The following is a 13902-nucleotide window of genomic DNA, read 5'->3' on the forward strand; positions in this document are numbered from 1 at the left end:
TAAGTTCTACAGCATTTATCATGAATTTGCAAGAAGCTGCACAAATCCTTGCACTAGTGGAAGACTGTTTTCAGTTTCACTTTTTTCATGCCACATCTAAGGTTAATAGCTCTTCTATAAGCAGTAGATGCCTCACACAAAATTGCACCTTTGGATCCATCCTACATTCTAGCATCAAGATCACTGATACGACTGGAGAAAAATATGCCTAAATATCACGTTTGCTGGCGACACTTGAATAATACAGTTTAAAAATTGCAAATAACCAGTAGTAGTTCAATGGCTTCGTCAGATATAAATTCCTGATTCCATAAACCACAGTTTATGAAGGTAGGAATAGTGCTGGGCTCTCACATTCCTCCCATTCCCCTTCCACACTAGCAATGGCGCACAGATCCTTGTTTGTTTCAAATCTGTTTTTTATTCTAGAACTTACTGGAAAATTCCAGTTTAAAACAAACCAGGATTTATTTGCTGAAACTTGCCTATGAAGAAGGGAGAGAAATATTGGAGTGAGGTAGAAGCATCCAACTGAATACTCATTCCAGTTGTTTATGAAGCCAGGGATGTCTATTTGAATCTGGCCAATGTTTCATCAATATCTTTAGGAAGAATTTTATTAGAAAGCAGAACATGTATTTCCTTACCTTTCCTGTAACTGCTGACCAAACTTTCAATGTATTATCATCAGAGCCACTGACTATTCGGTTACCACAAAACTGTAGACATGTGATCACATGATCATCATGGCCTTTGAGCACCTGACAAAATAGAAAAAAATCCTATGTAATTCACTATCAGCCAAGAACGTAATTTATTTATTTATTTGACTCTTTGTCCTGTCTCATTAGCCATAATGCCCCCTAGGCAGGTTAATAATTGATTGAACCTCTGAAATAGGTAATATTGCTTTTCATGCTTAAGGCTAATTTAAGAACCAACTGGGAATGTTTACTTAGTACCTCATATACTGCCAGTTCTTCTTTAACTTTGTGCCATTTTCTATTTATTAGTGCCACAGACTTCCAAAAACCCCAAAGGGATTCTTCCCTTTATTTTTATTCTTTCTCTACTCCAGCTTGAATACACAGCCACTTTCCAATGGGCAACAACTGCAGCTACACCACCGTTTATACTTTTTGTAACTGAAGTGTTTAGCATTCATTACACCATTCAAGTATGGACTAGTGTACCTTTTAAAAATCAAATTCACTGCATTTAAAAGGCCAACAAAACAATGCTCGTAGCAACCATTCACATACTACAAGGCTTGGCAGTACGGTTATTCCATTAGTGCAGCCTGGTAATATTAAAATATATACTGCATAAAGTTCACATAATTTTTATGAAGCAGTAAGAACAGGTGTAGATCTTTCTTCTTCCATGAACACACCTGAAGCAACCTTTTGTGGTTTGAAAACAATGAAAGGTTTAACTTAACGATCTATCTTTGTTAAATTTTTCCTGGCTTGAATTATTTAGTATTTAATCTATTTAAGATTAAAACCCAAAGCTATGTTCCATAAAGCTATGACTAACCATAATGCTATTGGTTAAGTATCATTAATTTATAGTTACACCCATGGATATTAACCCATGTGGAATTGGAATCACTTATTTTAATGTCTTGACACTTACTTGGAATAGGAGTAAGGAATTCTAGCAGTCCGTGCAACAGGAAAGGAGACACAGCAACTTCTCATCAGAATTAATGATCAGATCTTAGAGGCTGCACGTTTATACTTTCATTTTGTAACTAATAGAATACCTGCTATCAAGATGTGCAATCCCCATGAAGGGTAGACTCGGTATATAGAGTTTTGCATCGCCTATAGAGCTCCTATCAGTTAACACATATTACCAAATAGCCATCGGTATGAGCATAATACGCTGATATTGCAAACGTATTCCCAAGCACAGTGACTGACATTCTGATAGGTTTGAAGGCATTCGTTCATTTAATCTGAAGGGTGCCCCAGCTTGAGGACAGCCTAAACCTGTCCGTAACTCAGAAACTGGTGATTCAATGTGCAAGCTGTATCTGCCTTCTGGCCTATTTACTTTTTCCTATTTATCTCAGTGAAAAGTATTGAGAGATGAAGCTCCATGTTCCTAATACAACAATTGATTCATTTCTTGACGATCCTCTATAAAGTAATAAAGAGATGGAATGGACTAATTTTTCATATCACTACTACTGTATCATATTTTTCTTACTTTAAGCACATAGACCTGCATTACAGGAATTTGGATCTCATAGCTGTCAGCCTGCCACAAAGAATCAACAAAAACATGACACTTGTGCTTTGACATACTAAAACATGTTCCAGTGTTAAAAAATAGTGGTGAAAATATAAAAATTACTAAAGCCTGAAGTGCAAATACTTTTTCCAATGATTAGAATGATTTAGAATGTTTATAAATGTCAGAAATGATTTCTGATTTCATTAGTATGGACCAACAATAAGATCTAAAGCAACTTAATTCATTGAATTTTATTCTAAGGTTCAAAGATGGTTACCTTAGGAGATTTAAGCTCTCCTCGCCGCCAGTTAGTATCAATTCTGTGCTGTCTGATGTATGCACTTTTCCATGGACTATGAATGAAGCCTGGTTTTATTACTTTTCTTCTCTTGATATGTAATGGTTCATCAATTCCTGTAATTTTTTTAACAAAACCAAAACCAGAAACAGACACAAATGTCAGCTTCTTGCCAAGAGCAGGAATCTATTAATAACTTTTCTACAGTCTCATAGTATTTCCCACCTGATAATCATGCTATCCAAATGTTTTCTATCCTCCAGACTTTAGTCTCCAACACATAGTTCTATACTGGCGTCTCTACTCATTTGTCCTGGCTATCTCAGGCCCTTCATTTCAGATTTCATTTCTTTCAAATATGATTAATCATATATTGTCTCATTTTTCAGCCTTCCCTAGTTCTAGAATTTGGTTTCTTGCTGTGAGTGCATACTTTTCCATTGGGCTAATCCAGATTTTAGTACAGCACCTCATACTACTTCTTATTTCTTTCCTTTAAACATCTGTATTCAGAATGTTATGACAGCAATACTCACATTTACACAATTTTCTAATTGAATTTATTTACATTTCTTCATCATGGCCTCTGAGCATCATCTTTCCATTCATTCTTATTACAGGAATAATCTTAAGATTCTATCCTTTACCCTCTAGTGCATTCCATTATTAGTTTGAAACAGTTGTTGCCAGTACATTTAGATCAACACCCACTTCTAAAGGACTGTTTGTTTTCTAGTCCTTTTGAGCTTTCAAATTTGAATATGGCAAGTACAACAGTCAGGTTTATGACAAAAGAGGAATGTTCAGATTCAGTCACTAGATCTATCTTTAATATAAGAACTAGGTTCCAATCCCACAAATCTAGAGATTCATTTTTAACCATATGTTTTCTTCAAAAACGGTACATTTCCATATACTGCTTTTCACAGAAGTATATGGAATGTAGGCACCTAATTTACTGAATTTAATTAACACCGGCTCCCTATTGTTTGTTGAGGCACCTTTTAAAATTCTCATCTAATCAGATTATACATCTGATAAAAATCCACTGACATCAATCATTTCTTGTTTCCCTTCAGGGAATGGTTGGCTGAGAGCACAAAAACAGTTAACAAACAGAAGTTGTTTTCTGCACTTGGATAGATTTCAACACCTTGCACTTTTGGTACCTCATATTTCTATGCTTCTTAAGCTTGAAAGCACAGTTAATTTAGCCTACAACTGGTAACAGACATTGGCCTATTTTCCTCGTTACAATACCATGCTGCACTCTGATATTACCAGCTCTTAAAATACCTCTTAGCTGTACATCTACACAAAATCTTCTTTTGCTCTCACTATTAAGTCATTTTGTCTTCACATTTTTATTTAGTATTATAGTACCCAAAATCTATGAGGAATTGTTTTGCTATCCGTTCCCTTACTTCAAAGAAACTTTACTAAGTTTTTGACAGTAACAGAACCATCACTCTTGTAACATCTATATCAATGAATAGTATAGGCAGGAACAAAGCTATTTTGCTCCTCAAGTCCTTGTCTGTTTTATATATTGTATTTTATACCACTTAATATCCAAGGCTCTCTGGGAAGTTAACAAAAGGTAAAATTAAAGAGATGTTGAAATCACACACAAATTTTAATTTAAAAGAATAAAATCATAATAGCAATTACAACTGCTATGATTCAGCATAGAAACACAGCTATGGTACAGAATAAAATGGAACATATAAAAATGAAGTTAGAAAGTAAAAATATTAAAATAGTCCCCACACATTCCCCACCTCTTCCTCAGTTGGCACTGTGATTGTGAGAGGTGCACCAGTGCCACCATGGAGAGGGGAGAGACAGCTCAATAGGAGCCAGGTGGGGGATGGGAGCTGTGCTGTGCTGGGACCACCCCCCGAAGACCTGACTTTTTTCATGCAGGCACTGCCAAGCACCACTCATCATCTGCTAGCCCGCTTCCATTGCCACATCCTCCCTGCCACAGATCAGTACGAGGGGTAGCTGCGCCCTTCCCGCTAATTCACCACCTCTTCCTCAGTTGGCTTCACCTCCATGAAAGATACACCAGTGTCACCAAGGTGGCCAGGGAGGGAAGAGACAGCTCAATAGGAACCAGCTGAGAGCCATGCCACACTGGGTCCGCCCCATGGGTGAGGCTCCAAAGACCAGGCCCTTTTTCTGCTGTGTCAGGGGAAATGGTGAGGTGGGGTTCTGTTGACTGTGTATTCCTAGCCAATCTGTGCTGGTGTGTATGGGGGTTTGAGTGAGGGAGATTGGCTGTATTTCATTATTGCATTAAGTAACTTTGATTTTGTACTGTTCTGCTGTTGATACTGTATTTGAATTTGTATTTGCTATGAGTATATTACTGTATTTATATTGATTTTATATTTTTGCTATTGTAAATGTTTGATTATATTACTGCATTTATTTTTCATCTTGCTATAAGCCTCCCAGAGAGCACTATATGGGGCAGCATATAAATGTAATAAATCAAATCAAATCAAATCAAAATGCTGGGGGAATTAAAAAGGTCTTCACTTGTTGCCAAAAAGAATGCGAAGTAGGTGCCAGGTGCATCTCTTTCACGAGTTCTTCCTAAACCAGGATGCCACAACCAAAAAGGCTCTTCTCTTGGAGCCACCCACCTCACTTCCTTTGGAAAGGACTCCCAGAGAAGGACCCCCAAAGAAGACCTCAAGATCCAGGTAGGTACAAAGGGAGGAGGTGATCCTTCAGATAACCTGGCCTCCAGCCATTTGTGGCCATTAGAGCTTTGAATATCAGTACTAGCACTTTGAATTTGGCTTGGACTTCAACTGGCAGCCAATGTAGCTGCAAGAGGACTGGCAGTTTTCATGAGCCAGTCCCCATTAACATTCTTGCTGTCCTGTTTTGGAAAAGTTGAAGTTTCCAGACTGTTTTCAGAGGCAATCACTGTTGTGGCAATTATTCTCTGTTACCTGTCCAGGTGCTGTAGTGCTGAATACCAGCTTTGCAAGGCTTCCCTGACATTTCACAGGATTTGGCAAAGTTTTGCAAGACATATTGCAGGATTTGTGGAAAGTGTATATAAAGCTTCTCCCACATTACTAGACCAGTCTGTCTGGTCATCCAACTGTCAGCTGGCATAGCTGAATGCCAGCTATGCATTGCCTTAGCGGGCAATTCCTTTATTTTAAGAGCCACAGCTGATGCTTTTCTATCAATAGAAAAAAATAATATTATATGGCCCAATAGGCTAGCAACCTAGCAATGAGACACCTGACCAGACAGCTGCAGGTGGTGAGATTTAGGGCATCCAAGACCAGTCTGTCACTCTCCCAGGACATGCAATGCCATTGACAGTGTGGTACGGTAGGGGATCAACAGGCAGATGCAGTTCCCTGACATGCTCTGAAGTTCTGTACACTGTGTGGTGATGCATTTCTTCTACTAGTGTAGCTAGGCAGCAGAATGCAGGGCTAGACAGCAGAGGGTGAAGGCTTGTTCTGCCACTACTCCCAATTCAATCAGTATGGCTCTCTGCACTTCTCAAGTAGTGATTTTAAAAAGTATATTAACTGCATATATATTTTAAAAGTTACAAATCACATTCAAACAAGTTCAACAATTATAAACATAAATTGTTCTCAATTCTCTTTCAAGAAATGAAGAGAAGTAACTTATTAGGGAGGAAGAAGGGTCCACTTTTATGATTAATCACACACTTTGTTGAGCCTTACCCTCCTCCCTGCATTTCTCTCTCCACAGAAGATTGTCTTCTGCCAGGATTCTCCAGTATCGACATGTCTGTGCAGCCTGCAGCAGGTCCTTGGGATCCAGGAATGAAAGCACGTACAAAGCCAACTAAAGGAAAAACAATTAAAAGCGGGAGATTAAATTCATTAGGATCACAGTATTTTAGACAATTTATGAATCTTATGTATTCAGATATCCAAAAATCAACATAACCACTATACATTATAATAATTTTCCCTATATCACATTGTATTGCATTTTACTGCTGCTATACCATGGGTGAATTTTAACATTACCATTGTGGCTTTATTGTAGGCCTAGTTTTGCTATTTTAGAGTTGCTTTTATATTGATGTATTATTTATCTTTGATTTTGAATTTAATGTACTGCTTTTTGTGTATTTTGATTATGTCAACTGCCTAGAGAGTAATTTTGGCTAACAGGTGGTGTAGGCAATAAGTAAGTCAGTAAATAAATAAATAAAATTAATAAGACCCAACAAGTATTCATGACCTATTAGAATACCAGTGGGATCATAAACAGAAGACAAACACTATAATTAAAATAATGGATACGAATAACAATGTCATCTGAGAAGTAAAACTATAACTATACAATATCTATTTAACCTGTATGTCAACAACCTATTAGACAGTACAGGAAGAGGCACTGTTATCTTATTCTGCCTTTGCAAGGAAGCCATTATTGAAACCATTACTACATGGTTAAGTTGCAGAAAAACAGCCAAGGAAAGTGAGACAATGTTAATATAATAGCATGACAAGGAGCACTGTCCTTACTTCAGCAAAGGAGAACTTGCAGTGCTACAAGCCTAGAAGCTTGTTGCTAGAATTGAAAGAAAAAAAGAGATCTGTTTAAATTTACAGACTGGGACAGGAGTGGGGGGGAGGCCACTTTCTACAAGTTGCAAACTTTTCCAAAGGCAATCATATTAATGAGTTAGGGATGGTCTGGTTCCGTAACCATTTATAAGCATAAAGAATAAGAGTAATGCCTCTAATGTAATCATTTTAACATCTAGACTGATGTTTGCACTGGAAATGATGCCAAAAAATAAGAAAAGTAATTGTTTCTGTATCAGCCACTACCACGCTTATCTTAGTAAAGTGGGTGCCACAATAGTGAGGATACACAGTATGCCAAACCTTATTAGAGAGAAAGCATAAATTCTACTTGGCTGATAGTGGGAAGGAAAAGGGAGCCTGGAGATATGCCAGAAAATCAAAGCTTGCTGTGGGTGGGGAGTCTTACTTTTTTTAAAAGCATAAGTGGGGAAAAATAGTTGAGCAACACATGTATATTTAGAGATTATGAAGATGAGCAATGGTAAGCAGGAAAAGAAAAAGAAAACATGACTAGTAGAAGATGGGAATCTGGATTAACCAATGGCTCAATGTGTCTCTGAGCTGGCAAGTAAGTGAACATAACATCCATGCATCTATCCATAAATTATAGGCCATGCATATCAGGCTGTCATTTGATACAACTTGAAGAGTTGTAGATTTATTTTTAAAGGAAAATGCAAAAATGTTAAACAGAACATGCACAGAGTAATAAGTCAAGTTGGCAGAGACAAGGAAATCTGTGTGTGTCTCAAGGATTTTTTTTTTTTTTACATTTTAAAGAAGCTGATGGATGGGAGAACCTAAAAATAAATGTAACATCAGAACACGACTACAAATTAAGAAGATGTGCATATAAGGCAATTGGGTGGGGGAGAACAGAGCCATCCTCTGTACTGTAAAGTGGAAAATGTCTAGGGTCATTTCTAAGCCAATTGTGCAACTCCTCTCCCTTTCTGACAGCAGGCATTGCTTGCAGACCTCCAGATTCTCACTGTAAAATACCAGCTTTGCATAAGCAGAAACACATGAAGTGAACATATGTATCTGCAAAAACAATTGGCAGAGGAAAAGGGAGTCCACACCTGCACAGAAAGCTCTTCCCTAAAGGGTAAACCATGCCAAGCTTTCAGTTTGGTCGTTTAGGATTGGCTGTTTGAGGTAAATGTTAGAAAAGACATGGGAGGGGGATTGCAATAGTATTCTCTTCTTTAGGGGGTCTTATGATCTCTTTAGGTATGAGCCTGTTAGGGAGTCCTGAGAAAATATCTTCCAGAAAAAGATCTACTTGCAATTTAGAAAACTAAAGAATAAATAGAAAACTAAAGTATAAACCCTGTAAAATAAAGCTATAGTGTTAAAAAAATAGACAGAAAACTGCAAAAATTTCAGTGCAAAGTGAAGATATTTACACATCTTCTGCCCATCCAAACAGGTGGAAACTTATAAGACCAGCAGTGATAAGAAAAATAATTATGTTCAATTCAAGTTAGGTTACTAAGAGTTCACAACCCTGATATATAGTTTTGTGGAAAAATGCAAGCATAGGAGAAACACACACTTATGTTTCTAGGGTTCACATGGTACAGCAACCTGCCATGAATGACAGTCACCCATGCTTGTTCTAAGAGCTTTCAACACACAATAGGTTGTTGCATCACATGGCCCAGCAGAATGATTCAATATTGGTTACAGGAAAGTGGTTAACAAGTGGTAAAAGAATGGTAAAAATCCCTTGCCATTCTTTTTGCATTTTTCTATGCCATCACTACTGACAGCTGTCCCACTGATGCATAAGCAGCAGTCTGGATCAATTCTCACTGGCTCACTCTCCTCCACTGCAGTCACAAGTCCTCAAACATTGTATTTCCTGATGGCCACTGACAGTACCATCAAAATCCCCAAGCAGCATTAGTGGGTGTGCTACTGGTTCATCTCCAGTTTTAATTTGGCTTTTAAAAACCCAAGGAAATATGCTCAATATCCATGGCTGGTACTTCTTGCACTTAAGGACTTACCAGGATATTGCACAAGCCAACCTACCCATTTCAGTTATGAAGAGGTGTACACTTGGAAAACAAACCCCCCAAAATACAACTATATGTATGTACATTCATTTGTATGAAGAAATAAAAATTAAAAAGCTGACAACCCATTGACAAACTCTCCAATATGCTGCTTGGGTACTCTGGAGACGCTACTAGTGGCTATTACTTTGGAGATTGCAGAAAGTGATCCATGGAAGAAGGGAAAAACAAGTTCAAAAGAACTCCTGACTGCAGAAAGGAGAAGAGAAAAAGAAAGGTGGCCTCAAACCCTCTGGGACTAAGGAGGAAAGAATGTGGGAACAATACTCTTGAAAAGAGTGAACACTTGCACAGTGTTATCAATATACATAGTATGTTTAAAAACACAATTATGTGTAATTAAAAGGTTGGAGAAGGGTTACAAAAACAAAAGCAAGTTATAGAAAATACAAACTATTGCAAAAGTCTCCACTTATGTACAATAGATAAAGCTAAAGAAAGAGCCTGCCTAAAAACTTGTAATTTAAAAGATGTTGGAAGTGGTGAGGGACACACTAGAAGGAAAACAGGTAATGGTTAATTGAGGAGTAAAGCTCTGAAGAAACAGATTAATTTTAGGATAGTTTTTAAAAATTCAGGAAAATTTGGGATAGTTGTGATAGCAGTCATTCTTTGCCCAGTTTATGAGATGACAGTGATATTGCAGTGGCAGATAGGGCTCCTCGATCTTCTGTCTAATGGCCTGATCCTGACCTTTCCTATTGGTTTAAATTAAAAGTCTGTGGCCTGAGGTTTATATACCAGGTCACATGGCAAACAGAGGGAGAGGCTACATCATTGCTTTTAGGCTGATAATGGTAGCTTCAATATCAGAGGTGGTATGCCTGATAATACCAGTTGGTGGAAAACAGTAGTAGTAGAGTGCTATAACTGTGGCCGTGACCTGCCTGTGGACTTTGCATAGCCCTCTGGCTAGCTACTGTGTAAACGGAGTGCTGAAACAGACTGGCCTTTTTTTCTGATCAAGCTTGGCTTTTCTCATGTCTGTACTCCGCCTTGTAGCTGATGAAAATAGCTTTGCAGTTTTAAAGAGATGACAGCCATTTCTCTCAATATTTTAAAAATACTCTCTCATAATAACAAAAGCTTATAGCTAAATAATGTGCTATAAATTAAAAAAAGAAACAACTGAAGCAGGCTATTGTGAAAGGAAATATTTGACATAGCAAGAAACCCTGGATACATGTAGTTCCTACCTATTTTTCTTCAGTTAGAAAAAACAAGTAAATAATTAAAAAGTGTATCAATTTAATTTAAGAAATGACAGTCAGGCATTAAGACTAATTATCGTGGTGTATTTCAGAAGGCTGGGTGGTGGAGTTCAGAAGCCTTTACAAACATATGGAAACCCTCTCAAATTTGGGAGTGGCTTGAGAAAGAACCATAATTGGAAAAGCTTGCTGTTACGACCTGTACGCCTGTTCCTTAAGGCCTGAAAGCTTCTTACCATGCTCAAGATTATCTCTTCCATGAGATTATAGTTGCCTCATTCAACAATTTGGGCCAGAAGACATTAGAAACTACCACTGGGAAATTATGCGCCTTACTGGTAAGGTCTACAAAGCCTCTCCTACAGCTTACTACTTATCCCCGTGCAGGCTCAAAGTCAGTATCAATCATGACCTAGGCTCCAGAGGGCCTACTAGATTAATATGTTGTTGTTACTAATTTTTTTAAAAAATCAAGGTCCTGTTTATTTTAGGGCCAGGCGGCTCTGCAGTGGCAACTCCCTTCCCCTCCAAGGTCTTCCACCATAAAAATACTTGTGGAAAATAAGAAGGTGTCCCTGCAGAGCCGCCCAGTCTGGCAGATCTTTGAGTGTTCCTTTGAAATCAAGCAAGCAAGCAAACAACATGTGCAAGCTCAGATGGGATTCTACCTGGACTGACAGAGGTTTTTTTTTCTTTTTCCTTTTCTTTCATGGAATCATGTTGAAATGTCTGTTGGATTAAACAGTTCTGCAATGGTCTCTTTATGCCTAGTTTCCACTTGCCCTGTCAGCCAGTAATCCAGCTATAAAACACCCTGCTTTCTTCATCACATGAAGGATCTCCCAAGTCTTCCTCAACCCTGGCACTACAGTAATTTTTCAACACTCACAAGGCTAAGATTGTTTAGAAAGAGAGCTGTGCAGGACGATTGGCAGACCCTATGCATTCCCCAAGGCTTAAGCTTCTGAAGCTTGTTTAGACTGCAATTCCATGCACTGCTGTAAGCCCTATTAAACACTGTGGGACTTACTCAAGTAAATATACATAGGATTGTTCTAAGATAGAGGGCAATTTGTGGCTCTCCAGATTTTCTGGCCCACAACTCATCCATCATTCTTCACCACAGGCTATGCTGGTTAGGTTTGATTAGAGTTTTTGGCCTACCTCCTGGACTAAGAGAGATCTTTGCAGCTTTCTCTCAAAAAGCTTGTGTGGGGGAACTGATTACAAGGTAAAGCTGAAGGGGGAAGAAGCACATCTATCATTAATTGTAACATAGAAATAAACAGTGGAAAAGGAGACAAGTAAAGATTTTGAGGGTTTTGTAATCAATATACAAGGTAAGATGCTAAAGCAGAAACAATATCCATGGGGAGAAAAAATGATGTTTCACACTATAGGAGTGTTTACATGGCATAGGTTTGACATTGTCTATGTCCCCCCCCCCCCCGAGTTGGTCTGTTGTGTTGTCTAAACCTTATCTTGGTATTTCAGCGTGGTATATTTGGTTTCTGGAAACCACAGAGAGAAACAACAGCCTGTTTTACAGTTTCCATACTTCAGTGAGGTTTCTTCAGGCGTCTGAACCTGGCATCATGGTTTTGACGGTGCCAGTACGCAGCTACTAGAGTCCAATGGAAAGAGCAACAGCTGCAGGAACTGCTTCAGCCATCCAGTCCTCACTATCCTACTCTATCTAGCAACAGTGTGACAAAGCCTGTGCTACTGCAACAGGCTGCTCTACTTCCCTCCATGCATCCACTAGTTGTTTTATTTCTGTTGCTCTTCAGCAGCAGAGATCTGTGCCTCAAACAGCAACCTTGGAGGCAGCCGTGCTATATTTCCCTGCAGTTCTCACAGATGCCAATTCAGGCGAAAACATCTCTCCCTTTTCAGAAGTACTGCCACTAGTCCCAAGTCTTTATTCTAGCATGGATGCCAGACTGCTCCCTGGCAGTAGCCATGTAGATTTTCTTATAAGGGCATCCTCTCTGCCCCAGAAAGAGATATAGGGGTGATGGATATGGCCATGGTGCAGATGATTTTTCGCAAAAGCAGTTCTGCAGGAAGCTCTCAGTGCTCTCAGCACACTGCTGCATGCAAACTAGGGCACATGACGTCAGATGTCCGTGTAGATAGGGAGCAGGAAGTGAATGGCATAGTGAACATGCATGAAAGTGAAGGTGGGAGAAGGGTCACTACACAAAGTGGTGGTGAGAGGGAAGATGATGGCTACAAGCATGTTGGAGGCGGCAGAGGACCCAGCCTCTATCACACAGATAGTCTCTGTGTGAATGACTGCATGAAGGAAGAAGCCAAGTGATGTGTTTGTGGTTCCGACACAAAGCAAAGCCTCAGGATGTCTTTAGAAAGCGAACAGTGAGGAAGAGATGTGGTGGGGATGAAGAAGCCCCAGTGTGGACAAGGATTACAATAGAAAAAAGGGCTTTCTATGTGCATTTCCACTCAGTAAACAAGAGAGAGAGAAGGGAGAGGGTGACAGAGAACATGGCCATGGAAAGAAGAGCCGAGTGACATAGGCAGGAGTGATGCAACAGGGACGGAATTTCAGGTGTGGTACCTTATAGGATATATGCCAACAGCAGGACTGAGTGGGAAGAGTGGGAAGAGTAGAGGCCATGCTAGTGTAGAAACCACTTGTCACACATATCCGTGCAAAAAACTGCAAAACATGGGAACCATGCAAGGTTGCTTGTCATGTTCTAGAATCCAGTCTCTGATTCTCATAATGAGATATGTCAGATTTCTACAATTCTCTACTTTTAAATAAAATGAAACCATCAGATAAAACCAAACTTTACTTCTGCTATGGGAAACCACTTAAAATGTGGTGGATTTAATGAATATAGGCATAAGAATGACAGTTTTGCTAGGAAGACCGCTGAGTCTTCCATTCTTCTTTCCAGTATGCGTTCAGGAAGCCTGTTCCTTGTTTAAGAGTCCCTTGTGCACAAAACTCCATTAGCATTTTTCATTTGGCACTTCTGCACAAACAAATCCTTGCTTAGACATCAGTAGCCATGCCAAGACATAAGCAGCACTTAGGGTTTTTTTGGTTGAGAGGAACAAGCCTGTAGCTTCCTTGTCTGAATAAAAATGGTGTATAGAACCATATGGAGAAAAAACAGAATTATATAATAATGCAGTAGATAGAGTGACTCAAATCACCAGTAAGCATTGCAGCAGATCAAGAAATTACCTGTTACTACAGGCATTTGTTAAAATTGGTCCAATGATATAACCAACTATGTTAATCAAACTAGTTGGAGAGAATGTTCTGATCTCTCTTATTATCTTTCAACACATGTCTAGCTCTTTCCTATCAAACACATAGCAGTATTTCCCAAGTACCCCTAATTTTCTAGTATAGTATATCCAAGTTAATAATATTTGCAATCTTCCCTGCAATTTGCAATATAGTGTTTAATTAT

General features: G+C 38.9%; 1 protein-coding gene across 5 annotated transcripts in view; it reads right to left on the reverse strand.

Moving 5' to 3' along the window:
* FBXW7 (F-box and WD repeat domain containing 7) overlaps positions 1-13902 on the reverse strand; it is a 143261-nt gene that overhangs the window by 12226 nt on the left and 117133 nt on the right. For all 5 annotated transcript variants that reach the window (XM_044430935.1, XM_044430936.1, XM_044430934.1 and 2 more), the window contains 3 exons: positions 6274-6397; positions 2522-2658; positions 648-761 (listed from right to left, as the gene is read on the reverse strand). In XM_044430935.1, coding sequence (XP_044286870.1) covers positions 648-761; positions 2522-2658; positions 6274-6397 — 375 coding nt within the window. The remainder of the gene's footprint in view (positions 1-647; positions 762-2521; positions 2659-6273; positions 6398-13902) is intronic.

The sequence above is a fragment of the Varanus komodoensis genome, unplaced genomic scaffold (genome assembly GCF_004798865.1).
Source record: "Varanus komodoensis strain SLA01 unplaced genomic scaffold, ASM479886v1 scaffold21, whole genome shotgun sequence".
NCBI lineage: Eukaryota > Metazoa > Chordata > Lepidosauria > Squamata > Varanidae > Varanus > Varanus komodoensis.